Source organism: Lepidochelys olivacea, assembly GCF_965140295.1.
Source record: "Lepidochelys olivacea isolate rLepOli2 genome assembly, chromosome: 9".
Lineage (NCBI taxonomy): Eukaryota > Metazoa > Chordata > Testudines > Cheloniidae > Lepidochelys > Lepidochelys olivacea.
The window spans coordinates 57315997-57342594 of record NC_140419.1 but is presented as its reverse complement, the minus strand read 5'-3'; the positions used below and the strand labels follow the sequence as shown (position 1 = coordinate 57342594).

Genomic DNA, 26598 nt, shown 5'->3' with positions numbered 1-26598 from the left:
TCATTTAAAAAAAAAAACTACAAACGTCATGACTTTTTAGCATTTAAGATTACAAAAACAATTTTAACTCTGTCCCCTTGTTTCAATCAATGCTCATATTTGCCCTGACCTTGCAAATATTTACACATGTGCTTAAGCACCTCACATCCTTAGAGGTTGTTAAAAAAATATTTAAACTCTACTGAACAAGTCGTATGTCTCATTATTCAAAAATGTCTGACAAAATAAGTTTTCTAAAGACAAAACTCCTCTGGTTCAAGAGGTTTTAAGAAAGGTAAGTCCAAAGCAGAAGCTACTTACCAAAAATCTGATCTCTGAACTCCCGCTAATCACTAAACATGCAAAAGACCAAACTGAAGAATATCTATTTCTGTACATGTAATAATGTACAAACTTAAATAAGGGAACTTTTACTTTATAATTTGGCCTGTTTTGGTTATTTATTATAGGCAAGGCTGGTGGCACTGCCTGTTACGGCTGCTCCACACTTATTATAAGACCCTATTTTTACTTGCTTATAACTTTGCCCAACTTCAGCCTTTGAGTTGAAATTTTCCATCTGGATGTCAGTCTCAAGCTGAATTTTTCCGAAAAATGTTAGCCAAAATGGTTCAGCCATTTCCAAGAACAAGATTAGTGAAAAATTGATTTCCCCCCCATGTTAACAATTTTTGAGAGCTGTTTTCTGATATGCCCTATTGCCTTTCTGCTTTGGAAAAGGGACTTGAAATTTGGCAGGTGTTAGCCTTTGTGTTAAAGATGTATCTTTGGCTACCCTCATGAAAAGCCATGCACATTATAATCCTTTTTTGGAAGGTGGTGAAGAGGGAGGAAACTGCAATTTGCATATACTCAGTAGAGACTGATTTTCAGCAGCTAATATTTCCAAAGATTCCATCTTCACTGCATGCTCCATCCCCTCACCACTCCCACATGTGACTGCACTGCATACAGACCATCCCCAGAGAGTGACTGAGTATGCACCATCCCTGGGCTACAGGGGCTCAGGACTTTCCCTGTAATAGCTACTCTAGACCAGGACCAGGCACTTGAACTCAGTTCAGGAACCCAATATCTTCTGTCCTCTCAATAACCTCCCTGCTGGCATCCAGGCAGCATGAAGAAAGGTGAAATCTGATTCAAATGCACAAATGAAAAGCCAGTCCAAAGGGGAAGAGAAAGGAATAGACTGGGACAAATCATCTGATGAGATTTGGAATTGGGGACGAGGGTGGGTGAGAGGGAAACTGATACTGGGAGTTGGAACAGGGCAGGCTACCACTGTTTGGGTAAGGCTCGGGGAAGAGAGGGAGACTAAAATTAGGGCCTTGGTGGGGGGAGGGGGGAATGGAGGAAGAATGAGCTAAGGAGGGTGCGACACTCTGTACCTTGGGGGAACACTGAGCACCCCCATGTTCATCTTTGTAAAATGATTGTGTGGTATCCAAAGCAAAGTTTGTCATGTCAGGTGTCTTCGGAAGGCTCATGATGCACTGAGCATTTTTGTTATAGTGATGTTATAGTAATTGTTCTTACAGTAATGTTATAGGTTATAATGTCATGTATATAGTTATGAGGCTGAAAATGTGTCTTCATGGCTTAAAATAAGCCCAGGCAAAAACTCTCCAAGAGCAAAGAGGCAGTTCACACCTCATCAGGACATGTATGGGACAAACCCAGCCCAGCCTCACAGGAACAAAGGACGCTGGCCTAGGCAGCAACAAAAGGTGCTGTTGGACTCTCGAGTGAGCCACCCCGCTTCCCTTGGTCAGTCAGGGACTACGATGAGGTAAAGCTCACCTGACTTTGGTGGGGGGGGCAAAGCCAAGAGGGAAGAAAGAACATGATAAAAGGCAGAGACATTTGCCATGCTCTTCCATCTACATCTACAATACTAAGCGACTGAACCGTTGATCAAAGAGAAGAGACTGGCTGAAGGACAAACAGCCACCCTGTGGTGAGAAGCATCTAAGTTTGTAAGGGTATTGAAAGTGTTAAGATCAGCTTAGAAATGCGTTTTGCTTTTACTTCATTTGACTAAATCTGATTTGTTATTCTCTGACTTATAATCATTTAAAATTTATCTTTATAGTTAATACATCTGTTTATTCATTCTACCTGAAACAGTGCATTTGGTTTGAAGCGTGTCAGGGATTCCCTTTGGAATAACAAGCGTGGTACATATAAATTTCTTTGTTAAATCGACAAACTCATATAAGTTTGCAGCATCCATCAGGCATAACTGGACACTGCAAGACACAGGTTCCTAGAGTTGTGTCTGGGACAGGAGATATTGGCTAGTGTCATTCGGTTACACAATCCAAGCAGCTTACATGCCAGAGGCTGTGCGTGAACAGCCCAGGAGTGGGGGTTCTCACAGCAGTGCAGGGTAAGGCTGGCTCCCAGAGTCAAGGATTGGAGTGATCTAGCAGATCACCAGTCCAGATAACACCAGAGGGGGAACGTCAGAGGGGAGGAAAGAAATGACAAGGATCAGGGATATGGACGGCAAAATGAGGCTGGTTCAGTAAAGAGACTGGACAAGGCGCGGATTTCCCTCTCCTCTAACCCAAGATTGGATGAGAAGCCTGGGCAAGGAGACTGTGAGTCCATGGGTTGGAGGAGAAGGCAGATTGAATGAAGAGCCATGAGGGAAGTGAAACTGGGTGGGCAAGAATAGATAGACTAAGATTAGAAGCCTCAGGGTTAGAGATTAGGATGGCAAGAAGAATGAGACAGGGACAAGGAGCCAGGGGTGGGGAAGAGACAGGATTAGGATAGTTTGGAGAGGACAGGGCAGGTCTGTCCCCCACTAGAAGCACAATCCCTTCTAGAGCTTGGAATGGAGCTTGAGTACCACCACTCCTCTGCTGTCAACAACTATCTGTGAAACCCACTAGCAAAATATGTCTCCTCTCCTTCTAGTGCTGGTCTCCAGAGAGGATGATCACCTACTATTGCTATCAATTACTCCATTAGCTCAAAGACCAAAGATCTAAAGGTTCCAATCCTCCTGATGAACCATGCAGATGTAAATGTAATGCTAAAAGAACACTGAGGTTGCAGAGTCAAACACTCAAAAGTTAAGAATGTCATATTAAAGTGGCTCATGCAACCTTGATTTGGCCCCCTTGTGCACATACATTAGGATTCATCTTTAATAACATGATCATGCATTATTTTTTCCACAAGACCCCTGCCTCATTCAGTGGACAGGATGGACAGTGTTCACTTAATAAGCACCTAATCAATATTTTTTTTTAAATCCTCATAGTTCAGGTCTTAATTACTGTACACTGTTCAAACCCTGCCCTGAAGGCAGAATTAGTAATTTCCCCACGGACATTTCTATGGTGCTATGTATTTGAGTACTTCTCAAACATTAATTTATCTTCACAAAAATCCTGTGAGATGAGGGGATATTAGGCTCATTTTATAGATTAGGACCAGAGGCTCAGAAATCCATTAATTCTGGGTTCCCAATTTGAGACAGGACATGATTTTTCAGAGTACTTAGCATTATATTGCACTTTATATATTCACAGACAGTTCCCACTGACATAAGCTACAGTTGAGTGCTCAGTACTGATTAGTCAAATCAGACCCCAGGGTCTCAAGATGGGCACTCAGAAAATGAGAGCCACATAATTAGAGACCATCTCTGACAAGTTTGGTTTCAGTGACTAGCTGTGTAACTGAGGCAGGGATAGAATCCAATTCTCCAGGGCAGAAGTTAACCAAAGATGAGACCATCCTTTCACTTCCTGCAATCCCCTGCCTTACTCACTAAACACCGTCCAATTTCTGCAAGAAATGAGACAGGAGTCCTACTGACAACACCTTTCTTTTCTATACAACCCTGATTCATTCCCAGAACAGGTCCATCCTGTGCACTGAATGAGGCAGGAATCCTGTGGGGAAAAAAAAAAAACAGTATGTGATCATGTAATTAAGGACTGTATCATAATGCATATGCACTAGAGGTCCAAATTAATGATTGCACAAGCAACTTTAATGCTGGCATTTCCCAACTTGCGGGTGCTTGTCCTGCAACCCTAATGTTTTTAATGCAGTTGTGTGTATGTTCTATAAAATCTATTTTAGAATTCCCTATTGTTAAAGTGTGACTCACCTCAGCATTAGACAAACTGAACAAGAGATCAAAAGGATTGTGCTAATCAGTATTCCTAAAATTATAAAAACCCAAGAGTTGTTATACTCATGAGACTCACCACCAATGCTACTGCATAACAAGATTTTAACTTATATATTTTTAAACACAGAACAGGAAAAGAAAAGCCTATAGCTAATATAAAACAAGAGCTGAAGTAGATAAAAATCGTAGATTTCTAGGTCAGTATAATTAAATGTACTGCTTGAGACATACTGATACCTACTTAAATCCAGTTACTTATACAATACCTTAAATTCAAAGTTATTTCATTAGCTTTCTTTTTAATCTATACATTTGATTGTTATGATAATCTATGGAAGTTTGCATAGAAAGAAACATGCTTATCACCCACACAGGAAAGTGCGTTTTAATATACAACAATACATTTGGGCATACTGTTATTGGCACATTGTGATTAGTCTCATGCTTTCAGTCACCCAAATAGTGGAACTCCAAGACAAGTCATCCCACAAAATTGCTTGTTATTCTAACAGAATTGTTTGGCAGACAAAAACCTGAATGACTGAAACTATATAAATGATAAAACCTTGTCAGTACTATTTCTGAAATTACTTGTGGAGTTATTACACACACACACACACACACACACACACACACCAAAAAAAAAAAAAAATCAGCACTGCATTGCTACATTTCCTAAAGAAGCTATTTTTAAAAATTCAGTTGACAAATCTAAGCCTCCTGTTGATGGCATTCGTGACTCCAACCACATGGGAGACCCCCTTGAAGATTATAGCCAGTTGCCACCTTGCTTTAACACTTTGAGTCTATTTCCAGCTTGCGGGTACTGACAAAGTCTTGTGCTGAATTCCTCTAATGCTAAAACATGCTATAATATCCAAGCAGTAAGGGCACGCTGTGTTCAGAATTTTAACATTAACCATTTTTTGTTATTTTCATACAAACAAAATCCTCACACCCACCCACACTAGCCAACGTTTTCGAAAGTGCCTAGTAATTTTGTGCCTCAGATTCTGGATGCCCTACTTGAGATGCCATAAAGGGTGCCAATTTGCAAAGCTGGGTTTCTCAGCACTTTCTGAAAATCACGCCCCATTCAGGCATTTCTAATTGGGTAAATTAGAAAAAAAAAATCAAAGCACAAAAATTATGTTTCTTGTTTTGAAAATCTTGGCCAGTTTTATTAAAATTTAACTAAAATTTAGCTCTTCCCATATCCCACATTTTTAAGTTGACCTACAGAACACAGGCTAGTGAAATACAAAGAGACAAGTCTGATTAGTTCCCTCTAAACAGTGGTGATCTCTAATTTTTAGTGTGAAAATGTCATCTTCTCCTTGTCCCTCTTACTCAGACTTTTCCTTTTTCTTACTTTACTTCCATCTTTTTAGGAGGCAAAAGATGTACCCGAGTAACACTGGCACACTTAAACTGAAATACCACCCTATTTACGCAGATGAAATGCCAGATGAGATCAGCTGTAGATAACTAGCTTTAAGTAGCTTTCTGGATTAACTACCTTTATTCACAAGTATAGTAATCCTCCCATTTGGTTTGAACAGTGGCTTAAGACAAAATGGAAGCTGGTTTAGTCGGATGCCAGGCTCCCATAAATTTGGTGTCGGAAACATTCCTTTTCACATAGATGGTCACCACTAGCAGAAAGTGTAGCAATGCCAGTTTTCATTAAAAACTGTCAAATCCATTTTATATTTGGTGACAAATGTTTCTAACCCTATGAACTCTATGAAAATCATAGGTTGAATCAGCTGGTGTTGTCAGACAGAATATGAAGGCAAGCTCTTACATGCCGACTTATCCTATGGCACTATAGAACAGTGGTTAATACTGAAAAAGAGAGTCAATCTTTATTTTTCCCCTCTCAAATACATTTACCTGAAACTGTGACATTTGCTTCCTAAAATTTTATTTGCAAAACACAGTCTTTGCAGTACTTCAATGACATCCTGATTAAATGGACTGTGTGCCTATGAGCAACCACACAAAGTTATATTGCTATTCAAATTTAGCTTTTAAGACTACCTATTGATCTTGTTAAAAAGACAGCATAAGATATTAATATTAATAACTGACATTAGTATATGAAAAGGAATATTTAGCATAAGCCTTCTGTTCTTTAATAGCATGAAAATAACTAACTGGAATCCCAAAGTTTCACATTGGCAATCCAGGCACATTAGAATGTGCTTCTTTCCCTACTACAATACAAGGAAATCCATGTACACACACTTCTTCAGGGGAGAGAACACCACAAGATATCCAACCTCCTGTGCCTCAGATCTACTAGCCAACAGCAAACAAAGGGCCTAATTCATTATTTCCCTACACCTTACAACCATTATGCTGTGTGGATGAAAAATGCTAGCATTCTAACTGCTAGCATTTTATACTCACTTTACACCATTCTAAGTGATTAAACAAGGAACCTATTCTGATCCGTTTATGTGAATAAACTATAAAACAAAAATAGTGTAAGTTTGGAATAATGCCACAAAAATCAATGGAGTTACACTGGCATAAGTAGTAAGGAAGAGTTCAAAATCAGACCCAAAACACAGGGCAAAAATTAACTGGGGTATAATCACTAGCCTGTATAGGAAATGCTTAAAATTTGTCTGTTAATCTCTACATTACTGACTTTAAGGTCCAGATTTACAAAGGAATTTAGGGGCCTAAAGAGTCAGGCACCTAGTAGAATTTTCAAAACCACATAAATAGGTTTAAAAAGTCCATACAGAACCACGGTACTAGTACAATGCTGCAAGACTTGCATCCCAAAACAACTGTAGGGAAACATTTAAATTTCAAACAAAGAATTCACTGGCATTGTAAGAAGTTGCACAGACATATCAGTCTTAGATTTCTTTATATAGAAAAGCAGCCTTTAATTCATAGTTTCTGATAGAGGTTCATGGTTTCAGCATGTTTGTTTGTTTTTAAAGGGATATAATAAGTAGTTTAGGCCTTGACATGCTTTGTGTTAAATTCAGATTTTATTTTAAACAGGCTCGTGCGTAAAAAAAAAAAAAAAAACCACCACTACATAGTTCAAAGAACAAAAAGTAAAAATACTCTTTTTTTAAAAATCCACCTGGTTTTACAAGCAAAGTCAGATCTGCTAAGGGGTTTTAGAAGCAGTATTTTTAGTGGCACTTCTTCTTCTATTCTACTTGAAAGAAGCACACTTTATTTGCTTTTAAAGACACCATGTCACTGTTTACAGGAACAAAAAGTTAGACCTGCCTGTTGTTTAGGTCCATAAACACACATTCAGATGAACCAGGTAGTCTTGTGCTGAAAATGCTGGACTAGGATTCTGGAAACTTGGGTTCAGAGTCCCAGTTTTATTTCAAATATGCAACCTTGGAAAAAAAAGTCATTTAATTCTCTGTCTCAGTTTGCCTACATGTAATAATACTTCTCTACCTCACAGGAGCATGGGAGGAAAACAATCATTAACGTTTGTGAGGTAGGTTCTAGAGTGATGAAGGCCAAGCATGTACTAAATAGAACATGGTCATTTACATACCCATTGCACTTCCCCCACGTTGGCGGCATTTTTACAAGTGAGTAAACCCCTTTGTTTTCAGTTTAAACTATGGCTGTCAAACAATCAAAAAAATTAATCATGATTAATCGCACTGTTAAACAATAGAATACCATTTATTTAAATATTTTTGGATGTTTTCTACATTTTCAAATATACTGATTTCAATTACAACATGGAATACAACATGTACAGTGCTCACTTAATATTTATTTTTGATAGAAGCACTGTAGAAAAACAAAATACTATTTTTCAATTCACCTAATACAAGTACTGTAGTGCAATCTCTTTATCATGAAAGTTGAACTTACAAATGTAGAATTATGTACAAAAAAAATAACTGCACTCAAAAATAAAACAATGTTAAACTTTAGAGCCTACAAGTCCATTCAGTCCTACTTCTTATTCAGCCAATTGCTAAGATGAACAAGTTTGTTTACATTTGCAGGAGATAATGCTGCTCACTTCTTATTTACAATGTCACCTGAAAGCGAGAACATACATTTACATGGCACTGTTCTAGCCGGTGTTGCAAGATATTTATGTGCCAGATGCACTAAAGATTCATATGTCCCTTCATGCTTCCACCACCATTCCAAAAGACATGCGTCCATGCTGATGGCAGATTCTGCTTGATAACGATCCAAAGCAGTGCAGACCGACGCATGTTCACTTTCATCATCTGAGTCAGATGACAACAGCAGAAGGTTGATTTTCTTTTTTGGTGGTTCGGGTTCGATAGTTTCTGTATCATAGTTTTGCTCTTTTAAGAAAGCCTGCTCCACACCTCGTCCCTCTCAGATTTTGGAAGGCACTTCAGATTCTTAAACCTTGGGTTGAGTGCTGTAGCTATCTTTAGAAATCTCATATTGGTCTTCTTTGCATTCTGTCAAATATGCAGTGAAAATGTTCTTATAATGAACAAGATGTGCTGGGTCATCTTCCAAGACTGCTATAACATGAAATATATGGCAGAATGTGGATAACACAGAGCAGGGGACATACAATTCTCCCCCCAGGAGTTCAGTCACAAATTTAATTAATGCATTATTTTTTTAACAAGAGTCATCAGCATGGAAGCATGTCCTCTAGAATGGTGCCAAAGCATGAAGAGGCATACAAATGTTTAGCATATCTGGCACGTAAATACTTTGCAATGCCAGCTACAAAAGTGCCAATGCCTGTTCTCACTTTCTGGTGACACTGTACATAAGAAAAGGACAGCATTATCTCCTGTAAATGTAAACAAATTTGTTTGTTTTAGCGATTGGCTGAACAAGAAGATGGACTGAGTGGACTTGTAGGCTCTGAAGTTCACACTGTTGTTCCGTAACTGCACTCAAAACCAAAACAAAAATCTACATTTGCGTATTGCACTTTCACGACAAAGAAATTGCACTACAATACTTGTATGAGGTGAACTGAAAAATACTTTATCATTTTTACAGTGCAAATATTTGTAATAAAAAATATACACTTTGATTTCAATTACAACACAATATACATGAAAATCTTTAAAAAAATCCAAAATTTTTAATAAATTTCAATCAGTATTCTATTGTTTAACAGTGTGATTAAAACTGCGATTAATCACGATAAATTTTTTTTTGAGTTAATCAAGTGAGTTAACTGTGATTAATCAACAGCCCTAGTTTAAACTGATTTTTACCGAAAAAATCCTGGGTTTTACAAAAAGCATTATTCTTCCCACCCCGCCCCCCAATTTTCACCCTACTTTTGTATCATTCAAATATATATAAACAAATAACTTGTTTTATTAGGAAAATACAATACATTGTATGAGATACGTTTTAGGATAATACATTAGCCTGCCTGTATATGTAAAGCTGCCTGTTGAAGTAAGGCTATGTGTTAGTCTAGAAGATGCACACAGTAAACAAACAGGCATGCATGCAAGCTCTAAAGTACGTGCACATCTGAACATACTAATGAATCTCACACCCATTTTAAGCTGTTAGATAACGGTTTAAAGATTTGACACGCTAAAATGGGAAGAAAATGAAAATCTTTATCAGAATATGTTTCAGAACACAAGGAAGTATTGGAAAGTTTAAAAAAAACAAAAGCAGGAAAAAAGGGTGAAATTGAGTGTATGAGCTGCATATGGTGTGGCCCAGTTATTAAATGTAAATATTCATAGGCTAATAGTTCTAAATCTAAACAATAAACTGTTTATTCAAATGAAATTGTTTGAGTTATGTTTTAGTTCTGCAGCAAACCACACTGAATTCCGTTCACCAAAACTTTAATCTAAGGAATACATTTTTTCCTGTCCTTCCGTCCACCAAAATAAACCCTGATATTAACCCAGAAAATTAAGGTTTTTTGCACCTATTTTACCTGTTTTTGTTCTTGTAGTAATAAGCAACGATAAATTCCTGGGGAAAATTAAATAAAATAAAAACCAAATATGTAACTCCCCTACAAGTGAGACATTCAGTACACAAGAACCCTTTGAAAGCCCACAGAGGTGTCAGAGATGTGTTTGTTTGTTTGTTTTTTAAAAAGGTTCAACGGGATATTCACAGGTTTTGGTGAGGGTAGATTTAGGGCCCAACAGTTAACACAAATCATCATCTACTGCACTGAGAAAAAATAAACATATTTGCTTCCAGTTACAGTAATTTTAGATGTTGCTTTTAATTAGATTGGGTAGAAAATTTTCATATGGAATTGTGAATATTACTCTTACATTTGTCTTCTTTAACTGTTTTTTGTTTGTGTAGGTTAGATTTTGATCTTACACTGATATCTGATTGAAAGTTATAAATTCCTTCATTACAACTAACAACGTAACTGGACTTCACAAGGCTCATGTAGAAACATTAATATTGGAGCGTATGTACACAATTCACTGTAGCACCTTTTCATTTTTGTTATATATATATATATATATAAGCACGTGAAGCCTGATCCGTATTGTCCTGATGAAGAAGTCAACCAAAGTTAATGTTTCTTGCATTGATTTGTTTTTGCCTGCCAAGTGCCATTTGCTAAACATGTACCTTACTCAGCACTTGCCACAAGTGCCACAAAAAAAACAACTTTAATAGTTTCACATTCCAATAAATGTTTCTCATTTTTAAGAAATCTGATCACACATTTTTAGGCATTCTGAAGGTATGAACAGTTGGATTTTAAAGTGACAATCAAATCTGACCAAATATTAAGGCTTCATAAAATAAAAGTTTCACAGAAGCTAAGAATACCAACAATATTTTCAGCAGGGAGATAAACAGACATTCTGCTGCAACATTTGCAACCAAGACATTGCAACATTGCACTAGCATACAAGAACCTGAGAAATGCAAGAAGAAATTAGATTAGAAGTATTTTTAACTAGATGGAGTCTTTTCCACTCCTCAAACTAGCAAGAAGAGACGGTCATGCCATGTCATTTGAAAGGTAATTGTTTCCCTGTATATTTATAATCAAATCTCAGATTCAAACTGTAACTGATGTCACTAATGTATTTATTTTCATACTTGGTAATATGCAAACAAAAATGTTTATATATTTCTTAAATTATCCTTACAAGTATAAACTCAGGTTTAGAACTCATTAATTTCTAAGATTTGTTTTGCCCTGAGCACATATTCTGGAACAGGTATCTGCACTACAGTGTTGATGTCTGGTCTATTTGCAGATACACAACAGTAAGAAAGCCACATTAAACATATCTAACATTCTGTGAAAGCAATGAATGAAGTCTTAAGATACTCACAATGTGCCTTACTTCTAAATCAAGGCTACTATTGAGGAGTTGGAATTAGTTCTGAATGTTATCTTGTTTAGCAAGCAAAAGTGAAATTGCAAGCACACACAAAAAAACCAAAAAGTAGAACGGGACAATTATAGAATAGAATAGAACAGAATAGAATATCAGGGTTGGAAGGGACCCCTGAAGGTCATCTAGTCCAACCCCCTGCTCGAAGCAGGACCAATTCCCAGTTAAATCATCCCAGCCAGGGCTTTGTCAAGCCTGACCTTAAAAACCTCTAAGGAAGGAGATTCTACCACCTCCCTAGGTAACGCATTCCAGTGTTTCACCACCCTCTTAGTGAAAAAGTTTTTCCTAATATCCAATCTAAACCTCCCCCACTGCAACTTGAGACCATTACTCCTCGTTCTGTCATCTGCTACCATTGAGAACAGTCTAGAGCCATCCTCTTTGGAACCCCCTTTCAGGTAGTTGAAAGCAGCTATCAAATCCCCCCTCATTCTTCTCTTCTGCAGGCTAAACAATCCCAGCTCCCTCAGCCTCTCCTCATAACTCATGTGTTCTAGACCCCTAATCATTTTTGTTGCCCTTCGCTGGACTCTCTCCAATTTATCCACATCCTTCTTGAAGTGTGGGGCCCAAAACTGGACACAGTACTCCAGATGAGGCCTCACCAATGTTGAATAGAGGGGAACGATCACATCCCTCGATCTGCTCGCTATGCCCCTACTTATACATCCCAAAATGCCATTGGCCTTCTTGGCAACAAGGGCACACTGCTGACTCATATCCAGCTTCTCGTCCACTGTCACCCCTAGGTCCTTCCAATTACCTCCCATCTTACAAACAACACTCCTGTTAGTACACCCCACGTGATATTAGCTTTTTTTTTTTTTTTTTTTTTGCAACTACATCATATTGTTGATTCGTATTTAATTTGTGATCCATTATAACCCCCAGATCCTTGTCAGAATTATTACTGCCTAGCCAGTTATTCCCCATTTTGTAGTTGTGCTTTGATTATTTCCTTCCTAAATGAAGTACTTTACACTTGTCTTTACTGAATTTCATCTTGTTGATTTCAGACCAATTCTCCAATTATAGTTAGTCTAAATGGTCAAGGATAGAAATAGTCTGTTTATGCTCATTTCATTCTGGCACAGGACTCTTATAAACAAATAGCTAACATTAACAACTTGATACCTGCTCCAGAAATCAAAATAGTATACACTGTTCCATGTTAAAAGGGAATCAGATGGAGAATGTTTAACATGGGAATTCCAACTGTCGTCTACATTACAGTACCTTTGTAATACTCAGAGCTTTGACATACATACCAGCTGTCCTCTTCATCACTGCAGTTCCCAAGTTCTAGCACTTCCACTTCATCCAAAGCAGTGTCATTCAAGAAGCTTCCTAAATCTCCACTCTCTTCATTTGGATTCTGTTCACTCATGGATGGATGAATACCTATGGTGATTAAGTCTCCCACAAGTTCTATGCTGCTACTCCTATCCAGACTTGAAGAACAGCTGACATTAACATCATTCTGCATTTCTGCATCATTCATATATTTTGAGTTGGGAGACACTCTCTCAGTAATACTAGGGCAGCTATAATGCATTTGTGTATCCACATCTTTCTTTAAGCAGTCACACTCTTTCACCTCTGTTCTTATTGTACAGAGTTTGTCATGTACATCTGCCATTATCTGTAATTCTTGCTTCTCTGTTATAATGTTGATGCTATTGTTAATTTCCATTCCATTGAGCCCCAAGTTATGATTATTCACACCCATGTTTGTTTGTGTATTTGTCCCTACCACATTTCTGTGGCTCCTAGTTCTCAGCTGCTGATTCTGGATCTCAAGTCTTCTCACTAGTTCCTGAAGCTTTCGCACCTCCTCCAACTCTGGGTGCACCTGATCAGTACCTGGTTCTGTCTCAGGTCCCATTGCAGAATTCTCTGTTGAGCCCCGCCCCAAGTCAGGTTCAAGGGCATGGTCCTGCTGTATGACAGGAACACTCCCAGGAACTACCATTTTCGAGACACACAAAGCCTCACTGTAAGACATCAAAATATAGATGTTTAAGTGCATAAAGATGTACAATATCATTTTAAAATAAAGCATGGTTTTAAACAAAAAACCTTACATTTTATAAGCTCAAACTAATGACCTTGGGCTAGGATAATTTTTACATTTGAAGGCTATATGTTATAGACTAGATCCACCAAAATCAGTTTAAGTACATTAATCCAACATTGGCTTCAAACATTTTCCAACCACAACATAAGTTTATAAATTCACTGAAATAACTGGATATCATTAAGAGATTCAGAAGCAACATATACCTCTTTGTTAGATATATTAAAGTGAACTTGTGTGTTGCAAGCAGTTTGGCCCCAGACATATTACAGAGTATATATTAAATGTATCCTTTCAAAGTACTTAGTTTGCGCAACTATTGTTAGAAATTAGATTAAACCAATTTCCTTGCATGCAGTCATTTACAATAGTTTAGTTTCCATTTGTTTACTACAAATACATTGAAAAGAAACCAGTGGCTGAAGGAAGTCAGGAAGTAGAGCAAGTTACTGATTTCAGACAATGGAAAACATTAAGAAAATGGTAAAACACTTTGTGCAAGAGTTAACACTAGAAAAACTCTTCAGAAAATATTTCTATTGACCCTGGTAAAAGGTGATGCACTAACTATATTAAATCAGTAATAACAGCACCACAGTTACTGTGGAACACATGAAAGTAATCATAAGTAATGTTTTTAATAGCATGCTTTTCTTGTTCCAGTGGAAAAATTTTAGAGGCAAGCTCTCTGATCAAGGAATAAAATATCAGACCTCATATTACAGACTCCAATATGTTTTAGGAAGATAAATATATGTGCTGTTCTTGAGTTAAGTGCTATTGTTTATCTTCAAGCAATTATGGTGGTTGTGTTGACTAAGAAAAGGGTGTGTACGGAACTGTCAGTCAGCCCTAAATTGCACACACATGCAGACTTGAAAAAGTGAACATGCATCCTGCACTTTCATTGCCACCATTTTATACTTCTTAACCAATCATCATAATTATAACTATACAAAGAAAATTATACAAAAAGATATTTGAACTGCATATTTACTTACTGAGGTCATCCAGAAAGTCTTCTGATTTTTCCCTGCGTAAACTTTGAAACATAAAAAGAACAGCCGAATTAGTTCCAAAACTGACCCTTCATTTAAAAGCCTCCTTTGTAATTTCAAGTTACTGTCCCATGATACAGCAAACACACACACACACACCACAATTCTGGCTACATCCATTTTATTGTGAAAAAAAATGGAACAAAAGAAGTCACAAGGACACAGCCAACTTGAATTCTAGTCAACTAAAACACACACTGACACCGTTTCAGGTGCTACATCTGTACTGAGAATCCATGCCAGTTTGTGTGGTTTTACAGTCAAGTTCTCTCTCACCATTCCTCTGAAGCTCCTGAAAGACCCACAAAAAACAAGGGAAACTGCCTAACTATACAGAGGAAACAGTGAAAAAGACTACACCAAGTGCAGTTAAATGCCTAAGGTAAACAAACTGGAAAAAAACAGAAAATTGTTTTCCTTCTAATCTCTCGGGTACCTTATGTTATGTGTAACAACAGTACTTAATTTCTACAGGAAAAAGAGTGCGGGGGAGGGTGTTGCTTGTTTTTAAGTTGATGTTGCCTTTCCCCCCTTGATTATCTGTACACAAGATGAACATTTAAAGTTTAGACTGAGGTATTGTTTCTAAAGCTTTGAACATAAAGATGCTACAAGTGAAATGAATTCACTTTAAATATTACTACTTAAAAGTCATGCATGATGAAAAATGGTACTGAGGTTGTTTTGGCTAGGGGAACTCAAACTTGTTTGAGCTACAAAGCAATCCAATACCTAGTGACAAGCTTAGATCAAAAGTTTCTTTACATAAACATTCACCTCTTCTGTCAATCCATTTAATCACTGAGTAAAAAACAACTTATTTAAGAGGCACCTAATAGGGATACTTCAACAAGGCACTGAAGGAATTAGCATCAGAAGGGAATTTAAAGCTTCCACTCTCACAGCAGAGCACAATGAACCAAAGGGGAAAAATAAAGAGCTTTGTCACCTGCATAATCAACTCCATCAAAGACTAAAGGAAATAAAGCTAGATTTTGTTTCATTGGAAAAAGAGGAAAACAGTTTAAACAAACATTAGCCCTTCCACAAACTAATCAAATCTAGACATCACAGGCAACTACCAAATAAGCAGCAGTAGTGATAAAAACACTGTTTTTAAAACTCTAAAGTTCATTACTAAAAATCATTATCCATAAAATAATTATTTAGATATTCTGAAAAGCAACATCTGGATTTTAACAGCAACAGCAGGGAGATGGACTCCCCCTGTGATAAGTAACAAGGGATACAGCAGAAATGAACTGCCTAGGTTTCCCCACCCCCAGCATCAACAAGGTCATTTCATAAAGAGCCCTTCCTTTTGCAGACAAATGCAAAACCCCCTTCCTTTGGGCAAAGTTTTAACCTAAAAAAGCAGCCCGGTGTGCTTGCATTTTACAGCGACCACCACGCCCGACTGCGCGCGCGCGCACCCTGACGGGCAGGGAGGGATGGACAGCGCCTGGAAGGAGCCCTGGCTCGCTTCGAGGGCCACACAATGACACCAGCCCGTGTCCAAGGCAAGAAATAGGTCGGGGAGGCCTAAAGCGGGGGAGGGGGGGAGATGGGAGAAGCAGCTTCAAGAGGGGACAGCGTGAAAAGCAGAGACCGCTTCAACGGGGCAGGGAAACCCCAAGGGCCCAGCAAGGGGCGGAATGGAGCCTAGGAAGTGGGGAGCTCTGTGGGGGGCCGCTGGAGCCCCCGAAAACTGGGGGTCCACAGAGGGCGCTGCATGGGGGGAAGGAGGGGCGGAGCCCGTGGGGATGGTAGCTGCTGAAGCGGAGGCCGGAGCCCCTGGAGGGCGGGGGCCGCCGCGCTGCCTGTGTGAGGGGACGGGGGAGAGCGCCCGCCCCACACACCGTACCTGCTGCGCTGCCGGGCCGAGACTCCCAGGCTCGCACCGCTGCCGCCTTTCCCCGCTACGGTTGGAGGGGGTAGGCTGCGGCGCGCGCATTCGAACCCCGCCCCACCCCCTCTTCGTCGTGCGCCCCCACGCAGCCGCTAACCACGTTGGCGCAGTGGTAGTAGAGCGGAGCGCGACCAGGCTGCTGCGGCAGGGGCGGGCTCTGCACTGAGTTCCCCCTGTGCATCAAGGGCTGCATGAAAGCGAAATGGTTGCTTGATGCTACGTTACAAGGATGGCGCCCCGGGCAAGCCGGCGCCCTGCGAAGCTGTATGCAAATTATTGAAATCAGCATTCAGATATTATGCAAATTGCTGCGTGAACTGTGCTTGTTTTTACACCTGCTCTTGTGTAGTGGGCATGAATGTTCCTATGTGTATGTGCCCTGGTGTTACCAACTTTCTGATGACTGCAGAAATCCAAACACCATTGCTCCACCACTACCCCGGCCCTTCTCTAAAGCCCTTCCCCTGCTCACTCCATCTCCCCTCCCTCGCTCGCTCTCCCCCAACCTCGCTCGCTTTCACAGGGCTGGGGCAAGAGGTTGGGGTGCGGAAGGGGATGAGAGCTCCAGTTGGGGGTAGGGGCTCTAGGGTGGGGCCAGGGATGAGGGGTGTGGGATACAGGAGGGGTGTCCATGCTGAGGGGTTCAGAGTGTGGGAGGGAGCTTCAGTCTAGGACAGGGGGGTCCAGGAGGGGGTGTGGTCTCTGGCTGGGGGTGCAGGCTCTGGGGTGGGGCTAGGAAGGAGGGGTTCAGAGTGTGGGAGGGGGTTCTGGACTGGAGCAGGTGGTTAGGCTGCGGGGGGGGGTGAGGGCTCCTGCTGGGGGTGTGGACTCTAGGGTGGGGCCGGGGATGAAGGGTGTGGGATGCAGGAGGGGGATCCAGGCTGGGGGGTGGGCTGCGAGGTTTGGAGTGTGGGGGTGTGGGCTCTGGGATGGGGCTGGAGATGAGGGGTTTGGGTACAGGAGGGAGCTCCGGGCTGGGGCAGGGGGTTGGGGTGCGGTAGGGGGTGCAGACTCTGGGAGGGAGTTCAGGTGTGGGAGGGGGCTTAGGGCTGGGACAGGGGGTTGGGGTTCAGGAGGGGGCTCTAGGCTGGGGAGTGGGGCTGAGGGGTTTGGAATGTGTGAGGGGGTGAGGGCTGGGAGGGAGTTAGGGTGTGGGAGGGGGCTGGGACAGGAGTTTGGGGTGTGGGCTCCAGGCAGCGTTTTCCTTAGGTGGGTCCCAGAATTAGCCAGCATGTCCGTGCGGCCCCTAGGTGGAGGCGCCCACAGGCCCTGCCCCTCAGCCAATGGTTCTCGGCCAATGGGAACTGCAGAGCCAGCGCTCAGGGCAGGGACAGCACATGGAGCCCCCATGGCCGCTCTTGCACCTAGGAGCCGGACATGCTGGCCACTTCCAGGAGCCACAAGGAGCCAGGGCAAGCAGGGAGCCTGCCTTAGCCCCTCTGCACCGCCGACTGACTTTTAGCAGCTTGGTCAGTGGTGCTGACCGGGCCTGTGAGGGTCCCTTTTCTGGCATTCTGGTCAAAAACTGGACACCTGGCAACCCGAGTCCTAAGGTGTCAATAGATTTATTGCAATTTTATGTGGGAAATTTGAGGATACTGTAGGTGGGAGGCATGGACAACAGATGAGCCAATGAGTACCTTTTGTGTAAATTGGAGCAGCCTCAGGGCCCTATGGATCCTTGAACCCAAAGAAAAGCCAGAGTGCAGTGCATTCCAGTCATACCCCTACACCGGGGCAGGGAGGAGGGCCAGTGTAGTAATATCACCAGCCTAACAGGTTCAATAACTATGAGCCAGATGTTGAAAAATCATGAGATTGGCTTTAAAATCAAGAGATTTTTTAAAAATAATAAAGTTGGGATTCTTTTTATTTGTCTTCCTTCTGAATCCTTAGGGTGCACTCAGGTCACTTTTTCAAGTGCAACCCTGACGCTTAGAAACTTACTTTTTAAAAATGAAACAGATTCTTACACAATTACTTGATTCCAGGAGCTGAGGCCTTAAGAAAAGTACCACAAGACTCACAACAAAATCGCAAGAGTTAACAACAGTGATGTAGAGCCCTTATCCAGCTCTATACTAGTCAGTATATACTATTATACTAGTAAAACCCTCAGAATGAGATGATCTTCAGGGGGGCATTTCCATCTGCTTCAAGGCCTTTTACACTGTCAGAGTAGTATTAAAGGGCCTAGTGTGAATAAAACCTTTTATATGTAACCAAAATTTTTACACATCAGCTAAATCTATAAAAACATAAGATGTCCAATATATTATGCTTAGCATGGTTTCTAATAAGAAGAAAATATGACTTTATCTAAGGCTTTGTCTGCACAGTTTTTGTATCAGTATATCTATTTTCCTTTGTGGGTGATTTTTCCACTGAAATAGTTTAATCAGTGTAACTTCTAGTGTGAACACAGTTATACTGGTATATATGTTCCTTATACAAATATAGCTTATTTCCCTTCTCTTTGGGAATAGCTATATCACTATAAGGCACCTTTATACAAATATAATTGTTTCCATAGTGGGAGGTAATACCACTTTAACTATACTGGTATAATTAAAGTGGTACAATTTGTGTGTGTAGACAAGGATAATGTGCCACTTTAAGGAAATTCAGCTGCTGTAGACTAAAGACACTTAGGGGGTTATTTCTGCTCTTAGAATTCAATATGCTCACTGTCAGGAAGTGTGGGGGAGACAAGGCCCTGTACCCCCCACTTCCTGCAATTCACCGTGACTCTCAGCCAGCCAGTAAAACAGAAGGTTTATTAGATGACAGGAACACAGTCCAAAACAGAGCTTGCAGGAACAGAAAACAGGACCCCTCAGTCAGGTGCATATTGGGGGGCAGGGAGCTTGGACCCCGGCCCCAGGTCTCCCTCCATTTCCCCAGCCAGCTCCAAACTGAAATCCACTCCAGCAGTCTCCTCCAGCCACACACCCCAGCTCCTCCTCCACCCTTTGTCCAGTTTCCCCCCGGGCAGGAGGTGTCACCTGGCCGCAACCCCTTCCTGGGCTCAGGTTACATGCGAAGGTATCATCCCTAAAGTGAAGTCACACCCTGATATCCCATCACCAATGCAGACAGTACCAGCAAAACTCCCACGCAACATCCCCAGGTCAATCCTCCCCACTCCCTACTCCATCACACTCACACAATTCACTAATCAAGTAGCTGTGGGCACCAGGAACTCACCTTTTTGTAACAACTCTGACATCCTATCCCATTTTCTTCCTACATCAAAAAACATTGAAAAAAATTATGCAAGCAGCACCACCCTAGGATGGGACTCTGACACTACACCCATGCAATATTCTGTAGACAGAACTGAACACATTCTGACACACTGATTAAAACAAGAGATTGTAAATGCTGTTTTGGTCTGTTGTCTTTGGTAGACTTTTGGGGAAAATCCATACAAGAACAAGGGTATTTGGAATAAAAACTGTATATAGAATAAAATTGGTGTCTTCTAATGTGCATATGGTTATAAAAATGTGGCTGTGTTGGGATTTTGCAAAGCCCTGGGATTTGCCATGACGATAATAGCAGCAGGTGTGTTTATAACTTTGAGTTAGCTTCCCAGACCTGAGGAAGACCTCTGTGTAAGCTCAAAAGCATGTCTCTCTGACCATCAGTAGTTGGTCCAATAAAAGATATTATCTTACACACACACCCCTTTGTCTATTATGCTTCTTGATAACATTGCACTGAATGCATTGAAGCAGCAATACAAATAAATATAAATAAGTATGAGTGGGAAACCTGGCATGATATCTGAGCTAATGCATTGCCCTGATACAGCACCTTTCATCTAAGGAGCTCCCAGAGCTGTGCAGAAATGGACATTGTCATAATCTCCGTTTCACACAGGAAAGAAAAAGCCCATGGTCGAGGGCTCAGGGGGAATAAATCTCCATGAGATTTCCCTCAAATTGTTCCATCAGGGACTTGGCTTTGCTCCCCTATGATTATCTTTCCTAAAACTCTGTGGAGGCAGGAGGACGATTTATATCTATCCCCTACTCCAGTCGTCCCAGTCTGCACCCCTTTCCTGCACAGATCCCTAGACAAGCAATAGGGGCTCTTTGGAGTCTAGAGAAAGTTGTTTGACTTAGCTCCTGCATTGGAGAGGAGAAATACACATGCAGAGGGTCTCTTTTGCATGCAGATCTGAAGACATGACCCCCAACTCAATCAGGAATAGAATCCAGGTCTACTAACTCCAGTTTCTCCTGCTCTAACCAGAAAGTCTCCCAATCTGTCAGCTGTGTTCCCTATCCACTCCCTATGTGAAATGCTTCTTTGTAATTTGTCCCTGAAACAGGTACTGTATGTACTTTGCTAAATGGACTCCCAAGTCATTGAGGTGCAACTCCACTTTTGGTACATAGTGTCTCTGTGTTTTTTGGCAACAGGCTATTTGGTGAGAATTTAGAGCAACTCTCAGTATGTCAATACAGCACATGGAACATGTATTCAGACACCACTCTCAGGAAGAGCACACACTGATGAAGAGCACCATCCTGCTAACTAGGATGTCCCCGAAAATGCAGAAGTCACATCTGAGGGAACACTCCTGGGACCACATGAGTAGAGTTAACTGAAAAAACAGTTTAAAAAAATGCTTCTTTTTTTACTTTTTATACTGGCTGGAAAACTGAACATTTTTTGGTTAAAATTGATGACATTTTATTATTATCAAAAAATTGGGGAAGATTTGGAGAGAAGGGCAGTTGACAGGCAAGGATGGCAAATGTGGGTAGCCCAATGTGCTGCTAAGCATGGGATAGACTAAGGTCCAAGGTAATTTGAATTTTTGATTTAAAATATCTTTGGGGAAAAAAATTTGGAAAATTCTGAGCAGCTCTACACATAAGCATCCACATACTCATGGAAAGCTCCCAGGACCACAGAAGCTTGGTCCTGCCTCAGTATAGGGGGCTAGACTGGATGGCTATTCAAAGTCCCTTCCTGCCCTACATATCTATGATTCTATAATTGTCCCAGGCAGGGGTAGTCCGTGGGCCAAATCCAGACCACCAAACACTTTTGTACAGACCCCAAAATCTTTTTATTTACTTATTATCATCATTATTGTTATTCTTTTTTATTACTACTTTCTCTGGAGTCTGGACCTTGACTATACCTTGACCAAGAAATTTGGACCTTGGCAAAAAATAATTGACTACCCCTGGTCCCAGGGAACTCTCCAGAGAGCAAATGAGTAGTGTCTGAGGGAGCCCCATTGAGAACATCACACGAGACAGGCTCACTTGTGCTCATTTCTAAATGCTGGAGAATTTTTCAAATGGAGAATCCCTCACACTCTTGGAATGACTGGAGCAGGAGCTTCTAATTTAGATTCCTCTGTCATGCCCAGTGGTGGCTGGTTTGGAGGGCAGTAGCTCATCCAGCCTTGAGCTGTATGCAAGGCTTTATGGCATTTAAATCCTACCTTCTCCTTTGAATACTTTGCCTCTAATTCTCACCACTCCACTTTTTTCCCAAAGCCTGATCCTTCAGAAAGTATGTGATGGCTTTATTGATGCCAATAATAATAAGGGGGGGAGGGGAGAGATAGCTCAGTAGTTTGAGCATTGGCCTACTAAACCCAGGGTTGTGAGCTCAGTCTTTGAGGGGGGCCATTTAGGGATCTGGGGCAAAAATTGGGGATTGGCCCTGCTTTGAGCAGGAGGTTGGACTAGATGACCTCCTGAGGTCCCTTCCAACCCTGATACGCTATAATTCTATGCTAATAGTCTTAGGCCATCAGGAAAAATATTACACAGTCTATTAAACCAACTGACTCCAGTTGGCGATAAGAATGTGTTTACATTGTGACACAGGTAAGTAAATTACAGGTAACACCTCAGTGTTTATTAGAACTGTACATAGAGGTTAAACAAGTGCTATAGAGAAACACAACAACCAACAACAATGAAGCAAAAAAACTACAGTGAACTGAAGCCTATTCCACAATGCTTTGCAAGATCATATCAAACACCAAACAGGAAACTATGGAATTAGTTAACAATTAGCTGCGTGTATCTTCTGCAGAAGGTGCACCTATAATAGAGTGTCATGTGCTGTGGGATTTTAAATAATCCCCTTGGACTGTGGGAGAGCCAGTCTTGCAACAAAAATAGTGCCCCAAACACATTTATCTTGTCCCAGCTGTTCTTCCAGTGATTCCCAAGGTACTTCACACTAAGATTTTCAAAAGTGAGCAGAGACTGAGTGCCTCAATTCTGAGGTGTCCAACATGAGTGATGAATACTTGGAGCTATATTTTAAGGCAAGATGGCTAAGTATTCAGGGTTTGGTGACCAACAATCTCATCTGCATAACTCTCAACAAAGTCTGAATGTGGGAGCTAAAAATTACTCAAGCGATATTTTTAGTTATGTACAACACTTGTTACAACCTCAGTTTTGTGCTTCAGCATTTGTTCTGTACATAATTTACAGTAATTACAGAAGTGGGGTAACAACAGGCATTTATAGGGAAGTCAATTTAGATCTCAGATGAGAGATATTCCTTGTAATGAGGGACAGTAGAGTTGAATAGTCACTGGGCATGTTGTGTAAGGCAATCAGAGTCACCCATGTGATGTTATGAGTGTAATATAATATCTCATTGAAAGGTGACATAGGGCCGGAAAGAGTTAATTAACTCACAGACTGACCTGACCCGACCCATGGCTGAACTTTAAAGACTGGTTAGGAAGATATGTAAATGAATAGAGTTTTGAAATGTAAACCTGCATTGTTAGAGATAGAAGAGTAGATGTTTGCTCAGGTCTTGTGACGTAAGCAAACAAGTCTTGTCTATTGCTATAGCTTTGATTCAAAGATCAAAAAAGGAGTATTACTATTTAGGAAGACACTTGAAGGAAATAGTATTATTGTCTATATGTCTCTTTGAAAGTTGTGGTAACCTGTATCTGAACTGTTTAATGGATAAATTACCCTGTGCTAATTGCCATGATGTTGGGAGAAGGAAAGTTAAGCCTAATGTTTTCTCAGGCCAAAAAGCTGCTGGAAATGTATAAAGCCCCTGGGACATGATCCTTCTTCATCTCAGATTTGCTTTGGGTTTCAAGAAGCGGAAACCCTAAGCCATAAGAACTGATTTCCCCAGTCACTCACTGGAGTCACCCTGAATATGGACATTGGACTATAACCTATGGACTATTTCCAAAAGGACTTTTGGCAACTATAAGCTCATCTCTACTATGTATCTGAACCTCAAGAATTGAATTCAAGTCTGTCTGTATATTGATCTTTTAACCAACTCTCTCTCTTTTCTTTTTTAATACATTTTAGCTTAGTTAATAAGAATTGGCTATAAGTGTGTATTTTGGGTAAGATCTAAGTTATAATTGGACCTGGCTGTGTGGCTGATCCTTTGAGATTGGAAGAACCTTTCCTTTTATATGATGAGATAAGATTTTCAGTAATCATCATCATAACTGCCATGTGTGTCTGGATGGAGACCTGAGGCAGGGCACTTTAAGGGAACTGCGTTGTTTGGACTTCTGAGTAACCAGTGAGGTAATACAGAAGCTGTTTTGTGCTGTCTTGGTAAATCTAAGTATTGAAATATCCACCAGCTTTTGGGGTTTGTCTGGCCAGTTTTATTTGCAGTTCACCCTCAATTAGGGTGGCTGATTACAGCTGGCTCCCACGGGCAGCATCGTCACACCGCATACAAAGTTAAACTAGAATTCCAGGTGAAAAAATGTGCAAGCTCTCCAAAACATGCAACAGATATGTGTGCTGCTGAAGGAATCCACTGGAGAGTAGGAAGGGAAATTGAAGCTCACACACATTTAAGGCAAATTCAGTCTGCAAGTTCTTCAGAAAATCCATTGCAGGCAAGGGGAAAGCAAATGTCATTTATTGTCAGAATATGGGGATGAAGCTTCTCCTAGAGCTAGATTCAGCCTGCACTGGATAAGATTTCAAGGCCCTAAGGCTGGCCTTTCACACCTTTAGTGCCTGTATAGGCAGCCTGACTGATGTAATCAGATGCGCTCCGATTGTAAAAATCAAAGAAAAGGAAAGATAAAAGAGAATCCTAAAATATCAGCCTCAGAGAGAAGCTTCTGCCTGATTTCCACCCACAAATCCCACTGAAGTTAATGGTAGTTGGAGGTGCTCAGCACCTTTCAAAAATCAGACCACTTTTCTTTTGCAGAGGACACTGCCTTTTCTCCTTAATGTCGGCACTTGTCTTGTGTGCAGTTAACAAAATAAACTAAAACAATGAGGAATACTTGTGGCACCTTAGAGACTAACAAATTTATTCAGGCATAAGCTTTCATGGGCTAAAACCCACTCCATCAGATGCATAGAGTGGAAAATACAGTAGGAAGATATATATACATAGTACATGAAAAGATGGGGGTTGCCTTACCAATTCTAATGAAACAATTCAATTAAAATGGGCTATTATCAGCAGAAGGAAAAATCACATTTGTAGTGGTAATCAGGGTGGCCCATTTCAAACAGTTGACAAGAAGGTGTGAGTAACAGTAGGGGGGAAAATTAGCATGGGGAAATTAGTTTTTAGTTTGTGTAATGACCCGTCCACGCCCAGTCTTTATTCAGGCCTAATTTGATGGTGTCCAGTTTGCAAATTAATTCCTGTTCTGCAGTTTCTCGTTGGAGTCTGTTTTTGAAGTTTTTTTGTTGAAGAATTGCCACTTTTAAATCTGGTTTCAGAATAACAGCCATGTTAGTCTGTATTCGCAAAAAGAAAAGACTAACCAATTTATTTGAGCATAAGCTTTCGTGAGCTACAGCATACATATGCATCCGATGAAGTGAGCTGTAGCTCACGAAAGCTTATGCTCAAATAAATTGGTTAGTCTCTAAGGTGCCACAAGTACTCCTTCACTTTTAATTCTGTTATTGAGTGTCCAGGGAGGTTCAAGTGTTCACCGACTGGTTTTTGACTGTTATAATTCTTGACGTCTGATATGTGTCCATTTATTCTTTTGCGTAGAGACTGTCCTGTTTGGCCAATGTACGTGGCAGAGGGGCATTGCTGGCACATGATGGCATATATCTCATTGGTAGATGTGCAGGTGAATGAGCCCCAATGGTATGGATGATGTGGTTAGGTCCTATGATGGTGTCCTTTGAATAGATATGTGGACAGAGTTGGCAACGAGGTTTGTTGCAGGGATAGGTTCCTGGGTTAGTGTTTTTGTTGTGTGGTGTGTAGTTGCTGGTGAGTATTTGCTTCAAGTTGGGAGGCTGTCTGTAAGTGTGGACTGGCCTGTCTCCCAAGGTCTGTGAGAGCGAGGGATCGTCCTTCAGGATAGGTTGTAGATCCTTGACTAATAAACTAATGGATGTTAAACTCATTCATTGTGATGAGATGGTGAGAGGGAAATAACTCCAGGAAAGGGGGAGCAGGAGATTTGGTATCTTAGCCAGTCAGGCACTGCTGGATACATTCCCATGTACACTGCTGAAGTCTTTCAACTGGCTGGCTCCTTCAGTTCTTCAAGATCTAAAAGCAAAACGGAGAAGCTGAGTGCAAGAACTGGGTGCTACACTGAAAATGGCATTACAGAGGCCACTGGAGCAGATATAAGCATAGGAGTGGGATGCAAAAGCTTAGCTAGTCTTATCTAATCAAAAGTGAAAATAAAGCAGTCGTGTACTGTGAAGCATGTGTATATATCACCAGAGAGAGAGAACCATTTCTGATCTCATTGCAATGGCTGAGGCCACTCATTTTATCTTATGTTTATGCCTTTTATTTCAAGCTAGCTACCAAATAAAAGAAAATTAAAAAATAAATCTAGTTCCTTTTGGGTTGGCAAAAAATATAGTACAGTATCTTAGATTTAGACTTTTCATACTGCTTTTGACCTGCAAAATCTTCAGAAACAGGAATCACTTCACCCACTACTGCAGTGCTGCCACGTCTAGGCTGGAATGTGGCAACTGTTTAACAGTGCACAGTAACACTACACCTCAGGGTAGTAC

At 40.8% G+C, this 26598-nt stretch overlaps 2 protein-coding genes and 1 long non-coding RNA gene across 16 annotated transcripts in view; 1 reads left to right on the top strand and 2 right to left on the bottom strand.

The window, feature by feature from the left end:
• The window catches only part of LOC311526814 (SLAIN motif-containing protein-like), an 81702-nt gene extending 65049 nt beyond the window's left edge, over positions 1-16653 (bottom strand). For all 5 annotated transcript variants that reach the window (XM_084640256.1, XM_084640255.1, XM_084640257.1 and 2 more), the window contains exons 1-3: positions 16535-16653; positions 14614-14654; positions 12804-13529 (exon numbers count right to left, since the gene is read on the bottom strand). In XM_084640256.1, the coding sequence (XP_084496382.1) occupies positions 12804-13507 (704 nt within the window). In that variant the 5' untranslated portion in view covers positions 13508-13529; positions 14614-14654; positions 16535-16653. The remainder of the gene's footprint in view (positions 1-12803; positions 13530-14613; positions 14655-16534) is intronic.
• LOC311526818 overlaps positions 16054-26598 on the top strand; it is a 37897-nt gene continuing 27352 nt past the window's right edge. Inside the window, exon 1 of the long non-coding RNA XR_014713165.1 lies at positions 16054-16190. This is a non-coding gene — a long non-coding RNA (uncharacterized lncRNA). The remainder of the gene's footprint in view (positions 16191-26598) is intronic.
• Positions 24478-26598, bottom strand: part of ZNF185 (zinc finger protein 185 with LIM domain) — a 125113-nt gene continuing 122992 nt past the window's right edge. For all 10 annotated transcript variants that reach the window (XM_084640245.1, XM_084640250.1, XM_084640249.1 and 7 more), the window contains one exon: positions 24478-26116. The gene's annotated coding sequence lies outside the window, so the exon portion shown is untranslated. The remainder of the gene's footprint in view (positions 26117-26598) is intronic.